The sequence below is a fragment of the Sebastes fasciatus genome, chromosome 23 (assembly GCF_043250625.1).
Source record: "Sebastes fasciatus isolate fSebFas1 chromosome 23, fSebFas1.pri, whole genome shotgun sequence".
NCBI classification, from domain to species: Eukaryota; Metazoa; Chordata; class Actinopteri; order Perciformes; family Sebastidae; genus Sebastes; species Sebastes fasciatus.
The window spans coordinates 14,172,705-14,192,735 of NC_133817.1; the positions used below are offsets into that span (position 1 = coordinate 14,172,705).

Consider the following 20,031-nt stretch of genomic DNA (forward strand, 5'->3'; position numbering starts at 1 on the left):
TTTCTTTGAAGTTCTTCCGCCACAGTATGTAAACATAATATAATTTGTCATTTGTTAAATGGCTGCCAAGCAAAGCAGGGGCAGGAAATTTGCAATTTGCATTTATTATGAAACGGCCGCAGCTAAAAACGCAGCACCACTGGCAGTGAATACAGCTGCATTGTAATTCTAGACTAGCTTTGTTGAATGGGGCATTCACTGGACCAGCAACCGGGCAAATTGAATGAGTAAAATAATAGTGTAATTGCTGTACATGTCCTTCTAATGTATTCTTAATACTATGATTAATGGACAGAGAGTGAGAGGTGTGTGTGCATGTGTGTTTGCTCCTCATGCTGAGTTGTTTCTGCCTTTATTATGTAAAATAATGAAATTCAATCTTGTGTAAAGTCATTACAGCACTACTGTCATTGTAATGAGATTTGCCATCCAATTATTACAATCATATTGGATCATGAATAACATGCCCCGCTCCTCTTAAGGAGTTCACGGCACCACTTGATATGTGTTGTAATGCAGCCGGCGTTAATGAACATATCAGATCGCTCACCTCGCTGTCGTCCCTCCACGAGTGATCCATTTGAAGCTTTTCTGCTTCCGTTGCCAGCCTCTGAGAGAAGAGAGAGAGAGGGGGGGAGAGAAGAGGGATACAGTAGGTTAGACTAATTATTCTCGTAAAAGTTTTTGGCTTTAAGGCTACATTACTGTCAACATTGTGATAATAGCTTTGACCCCAAACTCACACTTTGTCCAAGGATGACAGCGTTTGCATTAGCTGATTTAGAGATTTGAAAAACCATGAGCGGGGGCAGCGAGGGAAATCTCTACACACCGGTGATCTTAACCTCTTCAAAAGGGTCCTTTGACCTCTGACCTCAAGATATGTGAATGAAAATGGGTCCTATCGCTACCCACGAGTCTCCCCTTTACAGACACGCCCACTTTATGCTAATTCCATGCAGTTTTGGGCAAAAAAAACATGCAGTTTTATGCATGTAGTATAAATGTGTTATTTTCGCCTATTCTAAAAATGGTGTGTTTGAATATTTCTGCATACTGGAGTCCCTAAACAGTCTTAAATTACATAAATTGGGTACCACTGTAAAGCTGAGACTATTGTGGATCCAATGAGCCCAATTGTATTCATGTGTGAAGATGTGAGTCCCCATAGTAGCCATTCATTGTATTGAGACAATTCTTTTGAAACATGCCCTCACTGTATAAAATGATCTGTGGCGACCTCTAGGATAATCACAGCCTCATGAAACTTTACAACCACATGAAACTTTACAACCACAAACTAAAGACCTAGAACATTCAGAGGATGGATGGATTTCTATATTGACAATAAGGGTGTTTCTGAGCAGTTTCCAGTGCTCGCCATTCAATTGCCAAAAAATGCCATTCTTGCGGAAATCTCCAAATGTCAAAGGTTTTTGATACCAAATCACAGCATGGCTGTTTCTATGGTGTTCCTCAAGGTCTTGGTGTCTTAATGTGGTATTTCTAGAGGGATTATTGATCATTTTTATCAATTCGAGTGGTAAAAAATGGTTAAATTTAACACCAAATCTGTGTAACAAATGGTATTAACCCAGAAATTGCTGCGATAACTTATGAGACATAATAGAGCATGGGAATGGCCATCATATACTTCTATCATGATGTTCCAAGCCTTAACACACTTTCACAATTTATTTTAATTCGTGAATTATTTTCTATTTATGATTTATGACTAGAACAACTTGACAGTGTTGAACTGCATCTCAAAATAATCTTCAGGTTCCCAGCCTTCAGATGATGTACCACTTCTATGTGACATCTACTGTTGACCTGCTATCTCCCCCTGTGCACCCCTAAAAAAGACAAAAATGGGTCTATAAAAAAGAGGGATGGGAGTGGAAAGAACAAATGCAGTTGAAAATATGGATGATTAAATATCAGTATATCAAATATAACCCTATGGCAGCTCAAAGAGGGTGCTGCTGATGCAGGAACAGTGTGTTCAAGGGGAAAACACCTCATTTCCTCTCACCGGCAGGTATGAATTAGGACTAGCTGTGACACAATGCTGCGCTAAAATTAGGCTTCCAGCTATTCCATTTTTTCCCCAGATCTGGTCCTAATGACTGGGTTAATGGGTTTATAATGGGCCCAGAGTTTAATCTGTACCTGGTCCAGAAATGCACTGTACTATTAATTTCCCCCGGGAAATATCAATTCCTGCTCTTCCTGCTTATGTGTACGTGGCTCGATGGGTTTCAAGTCACGCAGAAGGAGCAGAGACTTGATGGGGGCAGAGCAGTAAATTAATTTATGAAATGAGAGGAGGAGGAGGAGGGGGTTGAAACAATGAATTATTCAATTAATTTTTGTGGTGAAATTAAACGAGACAGTAGCAAGAATCAGAGAAGCAGAGCAAAGCCTGATTGTGAGTCGCATACTGGGATACTAATCGCAGTGTCCAGTCCATGCAGGCTGTTCTCATACACTGTTCGTAGCAATACCGACAAAAAGTAATGCACTGTAATTTGTGTGTATCCCACAAAATCAATTAGTGTGTAATTCACGTAATCGTGTATCAGGAAATATAAAGAGTAGCGAACGCTGCGTAGGGAGGAGGTCGGGGTGGATTGGTGGGTCTAAAAATACCGGACTTTTGACCAGGAGACTAGTGTTTGTACCTCGTGTGAAACCAGAAGTCAACGTTGACGTATTTGACACGTAACTTATGTACTTAAGTACTTACTTATGTACTTAAATAATGCCACTTTCCAGAGTTATTTTAAGCCAAACCACAATCCTTTCCTAAACCTAACTAAGTATTTTTGCTTCCTAAACCTAACCAAGTTGATCTTTTCCTAAACTTAACTAAGTATTTTAGTTGCCTAAACCTAACCAAGTTGATCTTTTCCTAAACTTAACTAATTAGTTTTGTTGCCTAAACCTAACTAAGTCGATCTATTCCTAAGCCTAACTACAGGGCCGTCTTAAGGCATAGGCCATATAGGCGGTCGCCTACGGCGCCACCTTCTGGGGGGCGCTGGACACCCTCTAAAAATTAAAAATAAAATAAAAATAATATATATTTTTTAAATGCCAGTGGGCCCCCTTCTCATTTTCTGCATTGAGGTAACAAATTAACAAATAACTAAACAAAGAATGAAAGACATTTTTCACCCCTGTAACTCCGTTTCTCACATTTTTTCATTTCATCACTTATTTGTTAATAAGTGTACATTGTAGGGAAACTGACTAAACTTTTAAGTCAACAATATCAGAGACCAATTGTTTATTTACATTATAATAAATAGTTATTTATGAAAATAAAAAACTCAAATTTTGTCTTAAAACCTGATGAAAAGTCTGATGTGTGTTTCGGTTTATGGGGCTAGGGTTAGGGTTCTGAGTTGGGGGGGGGGGTCTCCAAATCCAAATTTCGCCTAGGGCACCAAAAGGGCTGGAGCCGGCCCTGCCTAACTAAGTAGTTTTGTTGCCTAATCCAAACCAAGTTGGTCTCTTCCTAAACATAACTAAATAGTTTTGTTATCTAAACCTAAGGAAGTTGTTTCCTGTGAAGACGGAAGTTTATTTTGAAAAGACCGTTTCCATGTAATGAGCGGAAATTGACACGTGTTGCTGGACATTTGTAGGAAAACGAACGAAAAAGGATGATTGACTTTTTCGTAAAATATCACACGAACAGGTGCATAAGAATACGTTGAAACATGACACCAACTGTGCATTTGTCTTTGTTTGCAATTTTGGAATCACACATCCAAAAGCACTACAAATCTTATACCACTTGGCTGATATCATTGTAGCCTTACAATAAGACAAAGTATACATAATTCATGTGATTAACTCATCAGAGAGACAACAGCCTGATGGAAGGAAAAAAACTATCAATCATCTAGATTGACTCCAAACATCTCGTCGTCCATAAAATAAACATTTCCACAGCAACAGTGCCAGCATTTTTTAGCCTCTCGTTCCTGCACTGCTCCTTCTTTTCTTTCTCAAAAGAAACCCCCCCTTAGCTGCATAATCAATTGGCGCCGAGGCCACATTTTCATAATGAAAACTCCCTCCTGCAGATCTGGCTTCAGATCACTCGTTGTGCCCGTACACCACGCCGTCCCATAATGCATGCCGGGGGCTGACACTCTAGCGGTCTGAAACACGGTTACCTCGACAGCCTCTCAGTTGTGTCTCATTAGGGGGGAGATTTAGCAGCAGCTGTCAGAGAACGGAGGGACCTCGCGGCGAGCAAAGGAGCAAAGGTGAAATGGAGATTTGTGTGTGTCCGTGTGGATAAGGCAGGAAAGAAAAGCTTCACTGCATTTTAAATGCTTTGTTTGTGTGCATCAGTAAGAATGAATACGTCACTTAGGGAAAAAAAAATAATTGGGCATTTAAATGACATTTGTGGTTTACACCGTCCCAGTTGGTCATCTACCCTTCTATCGCCACTTTAGCTTTTAACTGCACATGTACAAACACAAAGCGTTTGCAGATTTAGTTGCCAGTTGCCAACGGCTCCACAGTGGCATTGACTTGTCTGTTTCCAGTCAGATCATTATTGGTGCAAAGAAAGATTGGGGTGTGTCTCGATCAATCTAATAAACTACAAACCTGATGCTGCGGTCACAAACCCATCGATGGTGATTTACTCTGGAAGCGCTCCTACTATATTCAAGCTCAAACATCATCACATAAACGAAAGGCAAAAGAGGCCAACAGGTTTTCTGTGTATTTCTAAAGTCCAAACAACAACAGGTGTTCTACACCGGGCTCATCTCAGGTCTGCTTTTCCGTCATCTCACATGTTTCTAAGGGAACAGATACACTTTATTTTTAATAAATATTGCCTTCCTCACTGACCCCTTAGCTGTGGCTAAAAGTGTATTTTACAGTATGTTTTTCAAGTCTATTTCCTCAGACTTACACAAATAACTACACTGACTTTGTATGGGCTTGCAAAATGCTTCATAAAAACATCATTCAGGAACTAAGCGGAATCTAATGTTTATCATTAACTTAATGTAAATATATAAGTTAAATTAAAATGTCTAGTTTTCATTTTTAGACAACTACAGAACTTTACACAAGAGTTCCTATGACTTTAAGTCTTTTGACTTGAAATGATAAGTTGAATGAACATACTGCAGAGCGTTCACTCAACTCATTAAATTAAGTTTCCAAAGACACTTAATCAGCATACTATATGGTATATTAGACTTCCCAGCATGCATTGTTTGAGCAGTCACACTTAGACACACACACACACACACACACACACACACACAGACACACAGACACATTGTGCATCAACTATTGTTCTATTCGGTTTACTTTGTTATTTAACTTAAAGGGCCAGTGTGTAGCATTTAGGAGGATGATAAATGGAATATAATATTAATAAGTATATGTTTTCTTTAATGTCTATTCACCTGAAAATGAGAATTGTTGTGTTTTCGTTAGCTTAGAATGAACCGTTTATATCTACATACAGAGCGGGTCCTCTTCAGGGAGTCCGCCATGTTGGTTGCAATCTGCAACCTGTCCACTAGATGCTGCGAAATCCTACACACTGCACCTTTAAAGTAATTAATTCGCAGGTGGACCATCATAAGCGACCTGCTGACCCTGTCTTTGACTCCTCTTAGCCGACAGTTACAGCCGTCAGGACAGATTTCCGGCAGCTGTAAACACGCACACACACCTGCCCACACACACACACACACACACACACACCACAGAGGAACAGGCATTCATTAATGAGGATCTCCACAGCAGACCAAAAGGCCAAAGAGTCAAAGGTCAGCAGCTGTTGCCTTTTCTTCCCCTTATTTACTCTTTCATGTTAAAGTCACAGTCTCACAGCATGGTCTTACTGCCACACCTTTAAGTGGTGTCGGATTTACATAGTTTCTCAAGTTTTACACTTGGAAATGCCACGTGAACACATGTCAGATCATAAGTCAGAGATACTGGGATGCAACACAAATCCACAAAGTTGTAATGTATTCCAAACTCAGAAAAAAAAACACTCCCTATCAACAGAAAGTGCTGTAAGTAATGAGAATAAATAAGCACAACAAAAATATGGACTTGCTAATGAGCTGGCATAAAGTGTATAATATCAGTAAGCTGCTATAGGATGACTAATGAGAGCACATTGCAGAGTTACAGAACAGATAATGAAGATGATGTATGCCTGGTTTAATGTTGGCTTGATGCCTGAGATTAAAGAGTCAGCCTGTAGTTTTAGTTCCTGTGTGGAGAACACATCTCACTCTGGTGCCATCTATTTGTTTTAAGTTGCCTCATTGCCAAATGAACCTAAACTCATATTCAGTTACAGGTACCCCAATGACTACACATGGTAACTGTCCATGCACTATAAATATTAAGTGTTAATAAGAGGTAGATTGAAACAACACAGAAAACGGGGCTGTATTACAAACAATGTGGGAAAAAAAATGTTTAACAAGCTTTATAGCAGATGAACCATAAATCCACTGTATGCACATGCAAAGAATGCCTGCATTTGTCTTCTGTTTGGAGAAAATGAATCACGTCCGCCGTAATTCCTTAAATCTCCTACTGACGTCACTACATGGAGATCCAAATTGAGTGATTTATGTGACAACAAATTTAATTTCTGAGGAGCTTTTCACATCAAATGTGTAAATAAACCGAAAGGAAATATAAACTACATAATTGTATACATAAAATTGAGCCAAAAATGACTTGTAATTCACATATAAGTAGTTGTTTTAAATTGAAGTGACAGATGTTTGTGTTACAGCCTATGCATGAGACTGAAATATACATATACACTTAATTCTTTAATATTATTTAATTTAATTTATTTTATTATGGGGAGGGAATAAAGAAGGGTTTTAATGTAATTATTATTAATTTACTTATTTATTTATTTATTATTATTATTAATTATTTTTATTTGCTTTTTTTTTTAATCATTATTTTAATTATTGTTTTTATTGTACTTGTCTACCTGGTTTAAGTATGTCTTGCATGCCCTGTTTTATAATGTATGCAAAACCACTATAAGTAAAATGTTCAAAAAAGAAAAAACTTTGGCAAACTAAGTATGATCCGTGTGTGTGTGTATTTGTTTATAAATCAAGCTTTAACATCAATCCAGTGGAGACAAAGAAGTACCCTGATCTCTCTTACTCTGTTCTAAGCACGAGCAGCTGTTCTTGAACACAGCCTTTTGGATTTACGGCATAATGTAACATTTCTCACCGTGTTGTTCTCTCTACCTTTGTTAGACGATGATAGTGGGAGTGCATTGCTTTCCAGGGATCAATCACAGCTCTCACTCAGGATATAATGGGGGGACAGATTTGTCTAATTGAGTTGTAATGTCTAAATGCACAAGGAGCGTTTGAAGGGATGGAGAGAGGGATGGGGAGGAGGGGGGGGAAGCAAATGAGATGTAAGATCGACTCGCTTTCTATTATGTACAATACACAAATCACCCTCAGCTGTCCAAAAGCATCCTTTATGTCTGCGATCTGGCTAATTGATTTAAAACGCTGGGCTTCTGCGACGCCTCTAATTTTCCGCATCTTGTAAGCAACACACAGAGATGCGCTGTTGTAAACACTCACGCTTGCTTTTTTCTGACACACATTCCTGGCAGTCTGATTAGAGCATTGAGTCCTGCCAGGACACACACACACACACACACACGAACGCAACAGACAAACACACACACCTGCCATCTCACTGATGTGCAGGGAGGCACGGCAGAGCTGAGGAAACATGAGCATCTGCTGTTGTGACTGGCAGCACTTTAGTCAGATCTATCCTGCTCAGCCTGTAGGGAGCCAGGAGGAGAGTGGTGAGAAAGAAAACGGGGAGAGAGAAAGAGAGAGATGGAGTGATACATTTGCACTTACACACACACACACACACACACTCAGGCAGACTGGCACAAGAAAGAAAACAACTGCACAGTACAGTAAGTGCATGCAAGTTGACGACTTAACCCTGTACGACAACCCTGGTCTTTTAGACAGGAAATAGCCCTCGCCAACTTCGCAGGAAGTGACTTGTTAGAGACTGGCGCTAGTCTCGCTACCCACTGCTGGTTTGACAGCTCGTCTCTCCTCCAGCAAACTCTTCCAGCCGAGCGCGCTATCTGTGTGCCAGCTGGCTGCAAACAACTCCCAATTACAGCTGCACTCGGCTGCAATGTTGACATGGCGGTTCTGCACACACACACACACACACACACACACACACACACACACACCTATACCCGACGACACAGATTTACTGTGTCACCGTGTCTTGAAGTACATCAGAAGATTGTTTGATGATGCCTCTCCTTTAGCTCCCACTTTAACTGCGAGACAGTGTTTTGCCAACAGTGTTTCGAGTGGATTTATTGTCAGTAATCATTTTCACACTTTCAGTTTTCAGCTCATCACACTGAGCTGTTGTTGATACATGAAGCCGCCAAGAAAAAGAAAAAAAAAAAGATTTCTTAATTCTAAAAGACAAAAAAAAGTAAACAAAACAATGTCAACTATCATTTTGGGCGTCGCATGATGTATTGTGTTGCACAGCTGCTGCTGTCTATGCCTGAATGGGACTGACTGGCAGAGAGTGAGAGAGAGAGAGAGCAATAATGAGCAAGACACATCAAATGTACACTCCCCTCTCTGAATGCAAATACTGTACGTCTGATACGTTTCATGTAGGGAAACAGGGATGACAAACAAAAAAAGCTGGAGCCGCTGAGAGTGCGACAGCTGGGCTGACAAAAGCAGCCAGATACACACTATACACACACACACATACAGTACACACACTCCAGGAAGTGGTGAATAATGAGTCACCGGTGGCCAAAATCAGACACAAGCACACTACATCTCTATCTCCCTGATTCAACAATTTTTCTTCCACATTATAGATATCAACTATTAATAGTTTTTTTTTGAGACAGGGACAGATATATGTTTGCACAACATTGCATCACACCAAACGTTTTAGTGAGCTGGTCAAATTTTGCAATGTGCTTTGCAAAAAATTTTCTCCAAATCATCTGTTTTTAGCGTCTGTGCGCCGTCGCCCTCCCTGTTAACTGTGTATACATTGTTGGCTACGGTTGCCATTTTTTAAATATGCTTCATACTCGTGATGGCGTGCAAATATAGAGCAGGAAAGCAGCCACTTTGGCTCAAAGCACGATGACCTGAGCTTTACAGCAGAAAGAGGAGCTGTGATCACACAGTACATAGAGGAGTCAGCCGTTTTGGCAGCCATAGCAGCCACAGATTCATTTAAATGGGATGGCACAACTCCTAGCATGACAGCATTTATGATTAAAAAAGTACTATTTGAAGAAATTAAGACAACATGAATAAATCTATATACTTACAGTACACTACATAAATGAATTGTGCAAATATTTGTGCTAAAGAAATCCTGTAATTCAACTCTGGCAGTCATGATGTGTGAACTATATATAACATACAAGTATAAAAAGTATATCGGTAACGTTGTACGTATGAATACCTATGAATATTGTGTATAATTTATATAGTACTATTTAAAATTTTAGCGATTTGGCTAAATAACGGAGGTGACGGCTAACGTCAACAGAGGTTCCATTGAGTTACATCATATGTTCAAGCTCTATTCTGCAAAATGAGTATGAGTATAATGCCGCTATTGACCAATCAGAATCTAATATTCAACAAAGCAGTGTAATAAAATGCTAAAAAATATATAAATTATATAACAGAAATGGAAGAGAATATATCAAATAACATATAATGTAATAATCTAACAATACAGTATTATTAAATCGGGATTTAAGAATATAATCCAATGTATAATAAATATATGGCACATACATTTGAAAAAAAATTGAAAATAACCACCAATTTCTTTCTTTCGTTCATTCTGTGTGTTCCATAAATACTTCCCACTCCCAAAATTGATTATGAGCTCCAACAGTAACATAGTGCCTTTCAGTCTCCCCCCTTCACTTTGCAATATGACTGTGACTGAAGGAGGTAATACTTCAACGTCTCGAGACTACTCCCGATATTAATCATACAGAGCCAGTTACTCTGAGAGGCCCACTGGGATGCCATCAGTGTAAATCACCTGGCAATAATAACCCCCTGGCATGTGACATGAGTAGAGAATTTACGTTGTTTATTCAGCAATTTTGAGATGATAAATTTCACCCGCATATTCTCGGAAACGACGTCGTCGTGTAAAGTGACTGATCGCATTAATGGTCTCTCTTCAGAACGCCCGTCGGAAATAAGTCATTATAGCATATGATCTTTGAGCACAAGTGGATATGCACTCATGGGGAAATGTACAGGGGGAAGCTGTTTTCATTTTATCGTACGACTTAATAAAATAACGTGTGAGTGAGGAGCTTCATGAGTGTGTGTGTATGTGTGACTGTATGCCTACACTGTGATTAGGGCTTTAACAGCAGTGTCTAATGACTCACAGCATGTCATCCAGTGTCGGTTTAATAACGCACTTCCAGACACTGGAGATCACTGACTCCTCTGTAATTACGCACCACTACATAACACAACACTTAAACGAGCTCTATTCAAAAGCTCGAGCTAGTGCTTTCATCCTTTTTAGACAATTTAATGAACGTGAATGAGAGGCAATTTTGTGTTTAATGCATGCATATGGTGGTGAATAAGGGTACTTGAATGAAAGTTTTCTCGTTTTGTGTCGAGTGTAAAAGAGAGGGTGACAGAGAGAGAGAGAGAGAGAGAGAGAGAGAGAGAGAGAGAGAGAGAGAGAGAGAGAGAGAGAGAGAGAGAGAGAGAGAGAGAGAGAGAGAGAGAGAGAGAGAGAATGAGAAGTGATTCATTTTAGAAGTGAGGAATCTGTTTATGATGCCCACGCTGCCTAGCGACCAGGGTGTCATGGTAACCTGCCGCATCCGTGGTCCATGTACTGTGGAGAGCGAAAGCTCCCATGCGATGGCAACACAAGAGACCCCGGAACATTTTGTTTCATTATCCTCCCATTGTAGCGCAGGCCATCTTTCTCCTCGGCAATTAAGACTCAGCTCGAACCTTCCTCTCTGTGCCGGTGCCAACGGCCCACTCACAATTAGGAGAAGTCGGTTTTCCTATCGACGGAAACCCACGCTGCGGGTGCAAGAAGCCAAGGTTGGAAAACAACTGTTGTTTTTTGTTTCCAAAATGGCCACCAATTGTGGCTCGAGACTCTGGTGGGCAGCCAAAGCCTGCCTTTGGATATGCTGCCAAAGTGCTAATGCAATCCCCAGCCCTGAAATAACCCTCACCAATCAATATTCAAATAGCACAGCCCCTCCGCTGTCTGTTCTGTAGGCCTACATTGTCTGTTACCCTTATGCTCTCCCTTTCTCTCTTGGGTGGCCACTTTCTTTGTGTTTTTTTCTTTTACTTCGCTCAAGAAAAACCATCTCTCGAAAACAAAGAACCCTCGCTCTCTTTTATTCTCCTTCTCTCTTTGATTTTAATCACGACATCTTTCTCTGCAGGTCAGTCCGCTCTCCTCTGTGCAGGCAGGCTGTCTGGGGGAGGTCTTGGCAGGACGCCACGTCCCCCTAAGCAGGTGCTTTTGTCAACAAGCATCCCTCAAGGTGGCTACAAAGCATCAGAGGGAGTTCCTTGAAGGCACTCGCGCAGAATAACCTTCCCCTTGTCTCGACAAGTCAGTCCTCTCTCTTCAGTTTGAGGCTATCTTGAGATCAGCCATCGGCTAGTGGAATCATCCTTGGCTTTTTAATGTCAAAAGCAAAGACTGTAATGATTTTACGTTTACAAGGACAGACAAAAGGATGTGCTGCTACAACTACTTTCACAGTCGTTTCATATTGAAACAAGTGCAGTAACATTTCAGATGTGAAGCAAATGAATCACTAGTCAGTCTTAGAACGACATGTATCAAGATTAGAATTGAAAGGAAACAGCAGGAAGCAATAAAGCTGGTTACTCACACCTGCAGCTCTTCATCTAACAGCTCACTGCTCCATCTTCTTCTTTTACTACTTTGCAAATATAAAAAAAAGGAGCTGCTGATGAAAAAAATGCAGAGAATGACTGTTGTCTTGCTTTGTAGATGCATTTTTGATGACCGCTCACGATCAACACTAACCGCAGTGACAAAAACGTGTTGTGTTTCCTGTGACTAAGGCCTCGAGTTTCTCCACATAGAATCACACAAAAGCACCACTTTAAATCTTGAATTTAACAGAGATGCCCTCTTGGAAATGAGTCATTCAGCATGAAAAAAGCCTAAAAAAACGCCTAATGGACAAAAGAAATCTTAGTTGACTAAGAATAAAACGATCCTGTGTTTCACCAGTTGAAACACTGTGCGGCCGGCCCGGCTATGTCAACAAAGCACAGACAATCTCGGATTACAACACAAACAGAGGGAGAGCGACTTCATTCTCTGCTCAGGGAGACATTACTTCTCTATATCTTTACATAGCAAATCGTTGTTTGCTGCTATATTAATGATCTGAATATCATATAGAGCTGAACTAAGATACAAAATGTAGTACTAAGGTTTGAGATTATATTTAGATGCTTATTATTTTAGATACAAATTTACCAACCAGCCTGATACCGACACCTGCTTGTTGAACAATTCTCTTCCTGGAGCCAGAAACAAGCGCAAATACGTCAACCTATTGGCAGAGCTTTCTCTCCTACATTCTTCCTTTTTATGATAAATGAACATATCCGTAGATCTCTGCCGTCACTGTGGGAAGAGAAATGACCTATTCCACTGGGGGAAGTTAACCACAGGCCACCCATCAGAGGATTGGTTAAGAGGAGCGGCTCAATAATTGATGAGAACAGAGTCAGAGGAGTCGGAGCTGGATATCAGCGAGATCTACTGTCAAGGCGGGTTAAAAAAAGAAGCTCAGGTCAATCGACTTAAGGTGTCCGAGTGTGTGTGCGATGTGTGAGAGTTCATTTACTATTAATCAACAGATCACACCTACAGTACGTGTAAGGTCAGGACGGATGTAATGATGGAGGCAATTGGAGCGCAGTACAGTAGAGGAGGATCTGAGTCAGAGACAGAAACCCAGTAAGAGCAGGTGAAACAATGCAGTATGGTGAGCAGTTGGTTTCTTTGATTAAGTCATTTCCTTATCCAGGTAGGATATCTACATACAAATTGCTTGTCAATGTCAGTTGTAAATGGGATCTTTAGTGCAAGTAGGTGTGACACACCTCATTTTTGCCATTCAGGTGGCCAGAGGTGCAAACGCAATCCAGGAAAACAGGCTGAGGCAAGATGAATACTGTATTAGTAGGAATACAGTATCCATAGAGTACAGTCTGGTGGCTTATATGTATGATAAATGAGAAGATATGGTGGTTTATTTTTAACACAATCTTAAGCATTACAGCTATAATGAATAGAACGGACCCGAAGAGGAAAGAGAAGTTGGAGATAGAGACGACGGGCAAGACAGAGAGAGGGGATCAAATTTTAAAGCGAAACATTTCCTTACTTTCAGAAGAATTTATCATCCATATTCAAACTGTGCCACACACACACACACACACACACACACACACACACACACACACACACAGACACGTACATCCAAAATGAGAAATGAAAAAGGACAGAAAGGGAGAAAAGAGGAACACAGGGCAAGGCAAAAATGGGAAAATGGGAATGAAGAGTGACAGAGAATCATGGTGAAGTTATGGGAAAGGAAGTTAAGAGGGAGTTATGAGCAATGAGGATGGGAGGACAGGGTTGGAGGGAGGAATGTAAGAAAAAAAGACACAGAACAGAAGAAATAAAATAAAATATATGACAAGAATGGAGAAGGAAGGAGACGATTTTGGGATGTGAACAAAGACTCAGAAAGGCTAAAAAGGTAGGAGAGGTGATTGCACAATGTATGAGCACACAGATCTCCAGTTTGGCTACAAGTGTTTGTAAAGGTTCAGCAACTAATCTCCACAGTAGTATCAGGAGTGAAACTGAGCTACCACAGCAGTCGCCTAAAGAATCTTCTGAAGTATCAAAGAAATCTAGGAGAAAACTCTCACACACATCTACACACATCGATATCTCCATCTAAAAAATAATCAACTTCAGAACGTCGCAGATGACAACAAGACTTTCAGGGTTTTTTGTCTGAGGTAAAAAGTTTCTCTCTGCACTGCGGTGGTTTCTTCTCTGTTGGGAATTCCTGCTTCACTTGACATCCTTTTTTAAGGACAACGCACGCTGAATGCAGAATATCGTGGCGCAACATGAAAGAGGCAAATGCTTTGATCGCCCCATGAGTGGCTTGGAAATGAAATCATTTCCCCAGTCAGATCACCAACACTTTGGGAACATTAACTTGAAATGGTTGAAACAGACGGGTGATGTTTCAAACACTGAATGAAAGAGAGAGAGAGAGAGAGAGAGAGAGAGAGAGAGAGAGAGAGAGAGAGAGAGAGAGAGAGAGAGAGAGAGAGCTATACATTTGCACCATTTTCATTTCAATCGTTACATGAAAACTGAAGAAAGAAGGAAGACAGCGGATCTTATAAGCTTATCAATGCAACTGTACCACGCCCCATACTCATTATGTAGGACTAAACAGCAAAAAAGTCCTTTAAGATATTGGCTACCAGTGCAGACTCAAACTCAACAACAGTACAGATACATGGCAGGTACAAAACCATGTTTCTAGGACATCTTTGATGTCGCTTTTTCGCCGTGTAATACTCGTGTTTTGTGTGAAAGTATTCATGACAAAAACAACAGTTCGAAAAACATACAAAATAATCACACACAAAAAAACACTACCAGTGTGTAATGGCCGTTAAACAAAGAAAAAGCAAGCCTCTTTTTAACTGTGATGGACTGATCCAAGTACTAGAGGGAGAGAGATAAGAAAATTAGCACTAATATCTCCAGCTATACTGACTGTGAACAGACACCAGCAAGAACAATGCAAAGTACAGCCAAAAACTGACATTACTGACATAAACACACTGAAATTATTCTTTAAGATTTAAGGAATGTAGTTGAGGAAAATAAACAGAAATATAATTACAAATTGGTGTGATGCTGACCTTTATCAGGACACACCTCTATACCTTCTGACATGACTAGGCATTAGATGAAGGGATACTCAAGCTTGTCGTCTGGTGTGGGGGTATGTGGAACCAAAAAGGTTGTGAACCACAGTGCTGGATTATTAACATTGCATTGTAAACCACAGATTAACTTTAAATATCAACAAAAGTAAATAGGGTACATTTTCAACTTCCTGTTAAGTCAAACTATACGTGTTGCTTGGTCACTTCTGTGGCTTTACTTCCTGTTTTGCCTCCTGACTTTTCCAGAGAAGTGGGATTCTTGTCTTGCAGACAACCCAAGACACAGTTGGACCCACTATGAGTATAATAATAAACATGATCTGTGCCATACTTTTTTTTGCTGTGATGAAAGATATCTCCCTCTAAATAGCCACAGCTGCCTGCACTTGAGAGATTGCATGTCAAGGGAGCACCGACGTCAAACGCGGTGGCTGAATCGAGGTGACAGGACGGGCAGATGTCACATTGACAGACAGCAAATCCAAGCGGGCCCCTGATTAAGTTAATGACAGCAGCCATCATTCTAATGGGATTGTGTTGCTTGACAATTGCCGGCGAACACACAAACACCCAGACACAGATGCACACAAACAAACAAACGCTTGCGAAAGCATAGCCAGAGGAGACAAGTTGCCCTGGTGTAAAGAGAAATGCCACCAGTCAGCGAGGCGGCGTCTGTCCTGCTTATTTCGAGCACAACAGCAGGCTGAACTGTACAGCTGCGGGGGGTTGCAAATACAGACGATTTCAGAGGGTTGTAAACTGGCACGATGTCTTACAGAGAGTCATCCAAATTCAAGCCGTAACACTTTTTTTGTGGTGGTGTGATTTTCTTATTTCTGTGGATATACAGGTAAAGAGGAAGAGATAAAAAGCAGCCTCTAGAGTTTATAATGCAAAGTGGTTGCATTTTGACCAAGTGTGATCGAATGGAGAAATGGGTCTACAGAATAGAATGGTTGAAATGCATTTGGGGAAATGCAGTAGGAAAAGTCATTATACCAAAGCAATGACACTGGAAAAAACTACTTTGTGCGTTTAAGTGTAAATAACATGATAATCTGACCACAGGTCACAAAACTCTGCTTCTGGGCAGGCTTTACAGGACTCACACTGCTCGGCTATGATATGAAAAGTGAACATGGGTTACTATGAAACCATGGGGTTACTACAGTATGGCAGTATGAGTTGATTATGACCTCCAGAAAAACACCCAGCTTGGTTTAGACAGTGCTGACCAAACGTTTTCATCCACTATACTACTTGTCCAGTGTTTGCTACAATTAACGGGGAAACCATGATGCTGAATGTATTATTATAATGGAGGGTGCAGGTTCAGGTGAAAATGGGTCTACCAAAAACGCCATTAGCAGCATCTCATCCCAAAATAACTAGAATTAATGTAACAGCATATGGAGGTAGAAACTTTTTTTTTATTTACAACAGTACATAGTAGTGCTGTGTGAACAAGAGGAGAGTGCTGCCTGTTGAATTGTGTACTAAAAGGCCAAGATCTTAATGGATGGGGGGGGGTCTGTAATAGGCTTCCAGTCTTTTGTGCGCTGCCTCATGGGAGGTGTGGCTTCTAGTGCACTCATGGACTTCCTACCACTCTCCCTCTACTCATCATCATTTCTCTCTCATACTCATCAGGCCATTCAATTTCTCTCAGACAAAAAGCTATAACCTCTCGCACGATCTCTTACATGCTGCGTGTGTTCAGCCCCTTTCGAATGGAACAAGGGATGGACAGAGAAAAAGAGGGGAGGGATGAGAGAAAGTGAAGGAAGAGAAAGACGAGGATACTGAAGGTGGTAAGTAAAAGGGAGCTGGGATTCTTTACCGCATAGATTGAAACCTGTGCAGAGGAATATTAGATTAGTGTAGGTCAGGTCAAGAACATTACAGAAGCTGCAGTCGTCCTTTCCCTCCTTCCATTTCAATTCATGATTCAGCTAAGTGGACACAGCCACTATTTATGGTCCCTTATATAAATTGATGGCCATAAAGCTGGATCAACTCCACTTCATTATACAGAACACCAGTTACAGTAGCCGCCACAGGCCGTCTCTTCAATGCTAATGCACTGACAAGTAAACATACTTTTTAAGAGGAACAAAGAACATCAGCATATGGTGATTTAGCTTTTAAAAAAAAAAAGAAATCATCCCTGGCTCCGTCGCTGTTTTCACACTTCCAGCAAACAGCTAAACAACTGGCGTTAACTCGAGCAGGCGACATACACAGCAGATGGTGTTGATCAAATGTAAGAACAGAGACTGTAGTTTAACATCTCTATTCCGCTGCCATCTAGTTACTGAACAGTCGTGTTTCTCTCCCAAAGGTGCGACATGACAACACCAAAAACGAATTGTCCCTCATCCCTTGGCCGTTATTGGGATGTAAGAAAAACAAAATGCTTGGCTGGATTGATAATCAATGTGAACGTAACTACGGCAACAGGCTGTCAGGCTTTAATTGGATATTTATGGCTCTCGGAGACGGATTGATTGAGACCGGGAGCGCCCGAAGAACCTGATTTAGTTGGCCAAATACTGTTGTGTTTAAACTAAGGACAAAATTCCCTGCCACACTATTAAATAGTTGTTGAGATATTTCAGTCTGGACCAAAGTGGTGGACGTATACCCGACTGATCCAACATTGTAGAGCTATTCAGCCAGCATGAATAAAATATTATTTTGTAGATGACATGTTCTATGGTTTGTCAAAAGGTTGTACAGTACTGATTTAACTACAAGTGTCTTCCAAGGTCTTTGAATTGTTTAGTCAGCCATTCAACAAGGAAGAGTTCAGCCACTTGTGGTGAACACAAAAAATGAAAGCATTTGCGTAACCTTTATAGCATTTTCCTTCTGTTCGGTTCAGACAAATGAACCATAAAAGTAGCAGGTATAGATTAGGTATGAGGGCAGAGTCAGTGGTCAAAGGAAAGACAGAGATAAAGTTGAACCTAAACAGCGTAACCTGCAACATTATTTTCTCAAAACAGCAGAAAGTGATACAACACATACACACACACAATAAAATTGTATATTTTTTGGGCATGTTACAACCCAGACGGGTAACTTTGAATTAAGTCATCTAGCTGGAGGATGTCTGCTCATGTTGGATCAGTGCATGGCCTGAAGCGGTGGCTGTGTTCCAGTGTCTGTTCTGACGTGAAATGAGGAGGAGCAGATTGTTTCTGTTTGTTTCCTCGGGCTCTGGGAACTGTGCTAGGAGAGATGGCCTGGATTTGGTCTCGCAAACATTTTATGTTCTTATCTCAAACTAAAAAATTATCTGATTTTCAGTTGATAACAAGGAAGAAGCAATAACCAAACTCCTCCACTCCCCCTCAACAAGCAGGGTTGACACGAGATAATGTTGTGTTAGAAGATCACACTCACCTTTAGGGCTTGGGAGCGGTTAGCCAGCAATTTCTCTATATTCCCAGCAGCTGTCGCCACCAGATCCCTCGCATTGTTGGTCTCCACGCTGAAGTGAGGTCTGTGTTTATGATATATCTGAGTCAATCAAAGGAGAACAGCAGGGGGTCAGAGATCTTAATCAGGCGTTCAGACTGAAAACATACTTGCATTAAAAAAGGTTTGTTTTTTTGCAATCAGAAGTGACTCAAGAGGGTGGAGCGAGATACACCCGAACACTGAATAAGATATTTTTCGGCGACCAAAATGTTACAATTAACATTCATGAACTAAAAACACACTGTAAAAGGGTTAAAGTTAAAGTAAAGACAAAAACACGGACAACATCCAGACTGGACAACGGCGTGGTAGCGCCCTGTCAATCACACGGTAGCCACACCCTAAAGCATCCCCTGCTTTATGTTCTATTTGACTCTAAATGGGACCATAATTTACGAAATGAACATCATGCTGTATTGAAGAAGACTTGAAACTAGCGATTGAGACCATAAACTCATGTTTACAATGTTTACTGAGGTAATAAATCAAGTGAGAAGTAGGCTCATTTTTTCATAGACTTCTATACAATCTGACTTCTTTTTGCAACCAAAGGAGTCGCCCCCTGCTGGCTGTTAGAAAGAATGCAAGTTTAAGACACTTCCGCATCGGCTTCACTTTTGCCCACTGGTGCCATCGCAGCAGTCCAGTTTAGAAGGAAGAAGGAGCTGCATGATGATGATATGTGGATGGGGAAAAGGGAAATGGTCAGGACGCTTACAAATGCTTACAAATCTCCATCCCAAAAATTATGATTTCAACCACTAGTTGGCTTTACATAGCCAACATGTATGTACAAACGTGTAATGATAAGTGGTATGTGCTTTCCTAGCATTAAAACTGTTCTCCCTCAAGTTTTCTCAGTCTCACGACTATCCACAGACTGTACCTGAGGCTGAGAACGTCACTCTGCATCAGCGGTCATCTTCCGTTCTTCATCGGACCTCACTGACCAAAAGCGCAGTGATTTAAAAAAGGAAGCTACATGTCCACTGATTAAATTGCAATGTCAGGTTATGCAACAAGACCATTTACTGTGCTATGGAATATGCTCCAGCAAAAGAAATAAGAAACACAAATGCCAAACAGCCAATTATTTAGCAGCCTAGAGGGATTTCATTGTCCGACATTCAAACCACAGAGCTGAGGCGCGTGCATGTATTTGTCTTCATCCTGCAGGCCTTGTGATGAATTTTGCTTTGGTGCAAGAGCAATATTAAAAGAGTAATATGCCTGACTTTTAGATTTGAATCACGCTATTACGACATATCCAGGAGGATTTTCTTGGAATTTCTATATTTAATCTGTAAGTGTTTGCATGCTATACTGTGGATTTGGGGTGTTTTAGTTGAAAACTGTACAATTCCCAGTGACAAAAGGTACAACTGTG

The 20,031-nt window shown here is 40.7% G+C and overlaps 1 protein-coding gene across 3 annotated transcripts in view; it reads right to left on the minus strand.

The window, feature by feature from the left end:
- Positions 1-20,031, minus strand: part of cacna2d1a (calcium channel, voltage-dependent, alpha 2/delta subunit 1a) — a 103,826-nt gene that overhangs the window by 63,155 nt on the left and 20,640 nt on the right. For all 3 annotated transcript variants that reach the window (XM_074625378.1, XM_074625379.1, XM_074625380.1), the window contains exons 3-4: positions 18,567-18,683; positions 551-610 (exon numbers count right to left, since the gene is read on the minus strand). In XM_074625378.1, the coding sequence (XP_074481479.1) occupies positions 551-610; positions 18,567-18,683 (177 nt within the window). The remainder of the gene's footprint in view (positions 1-550; positions 611-18,566; positions 18,684-20,031) is intronic.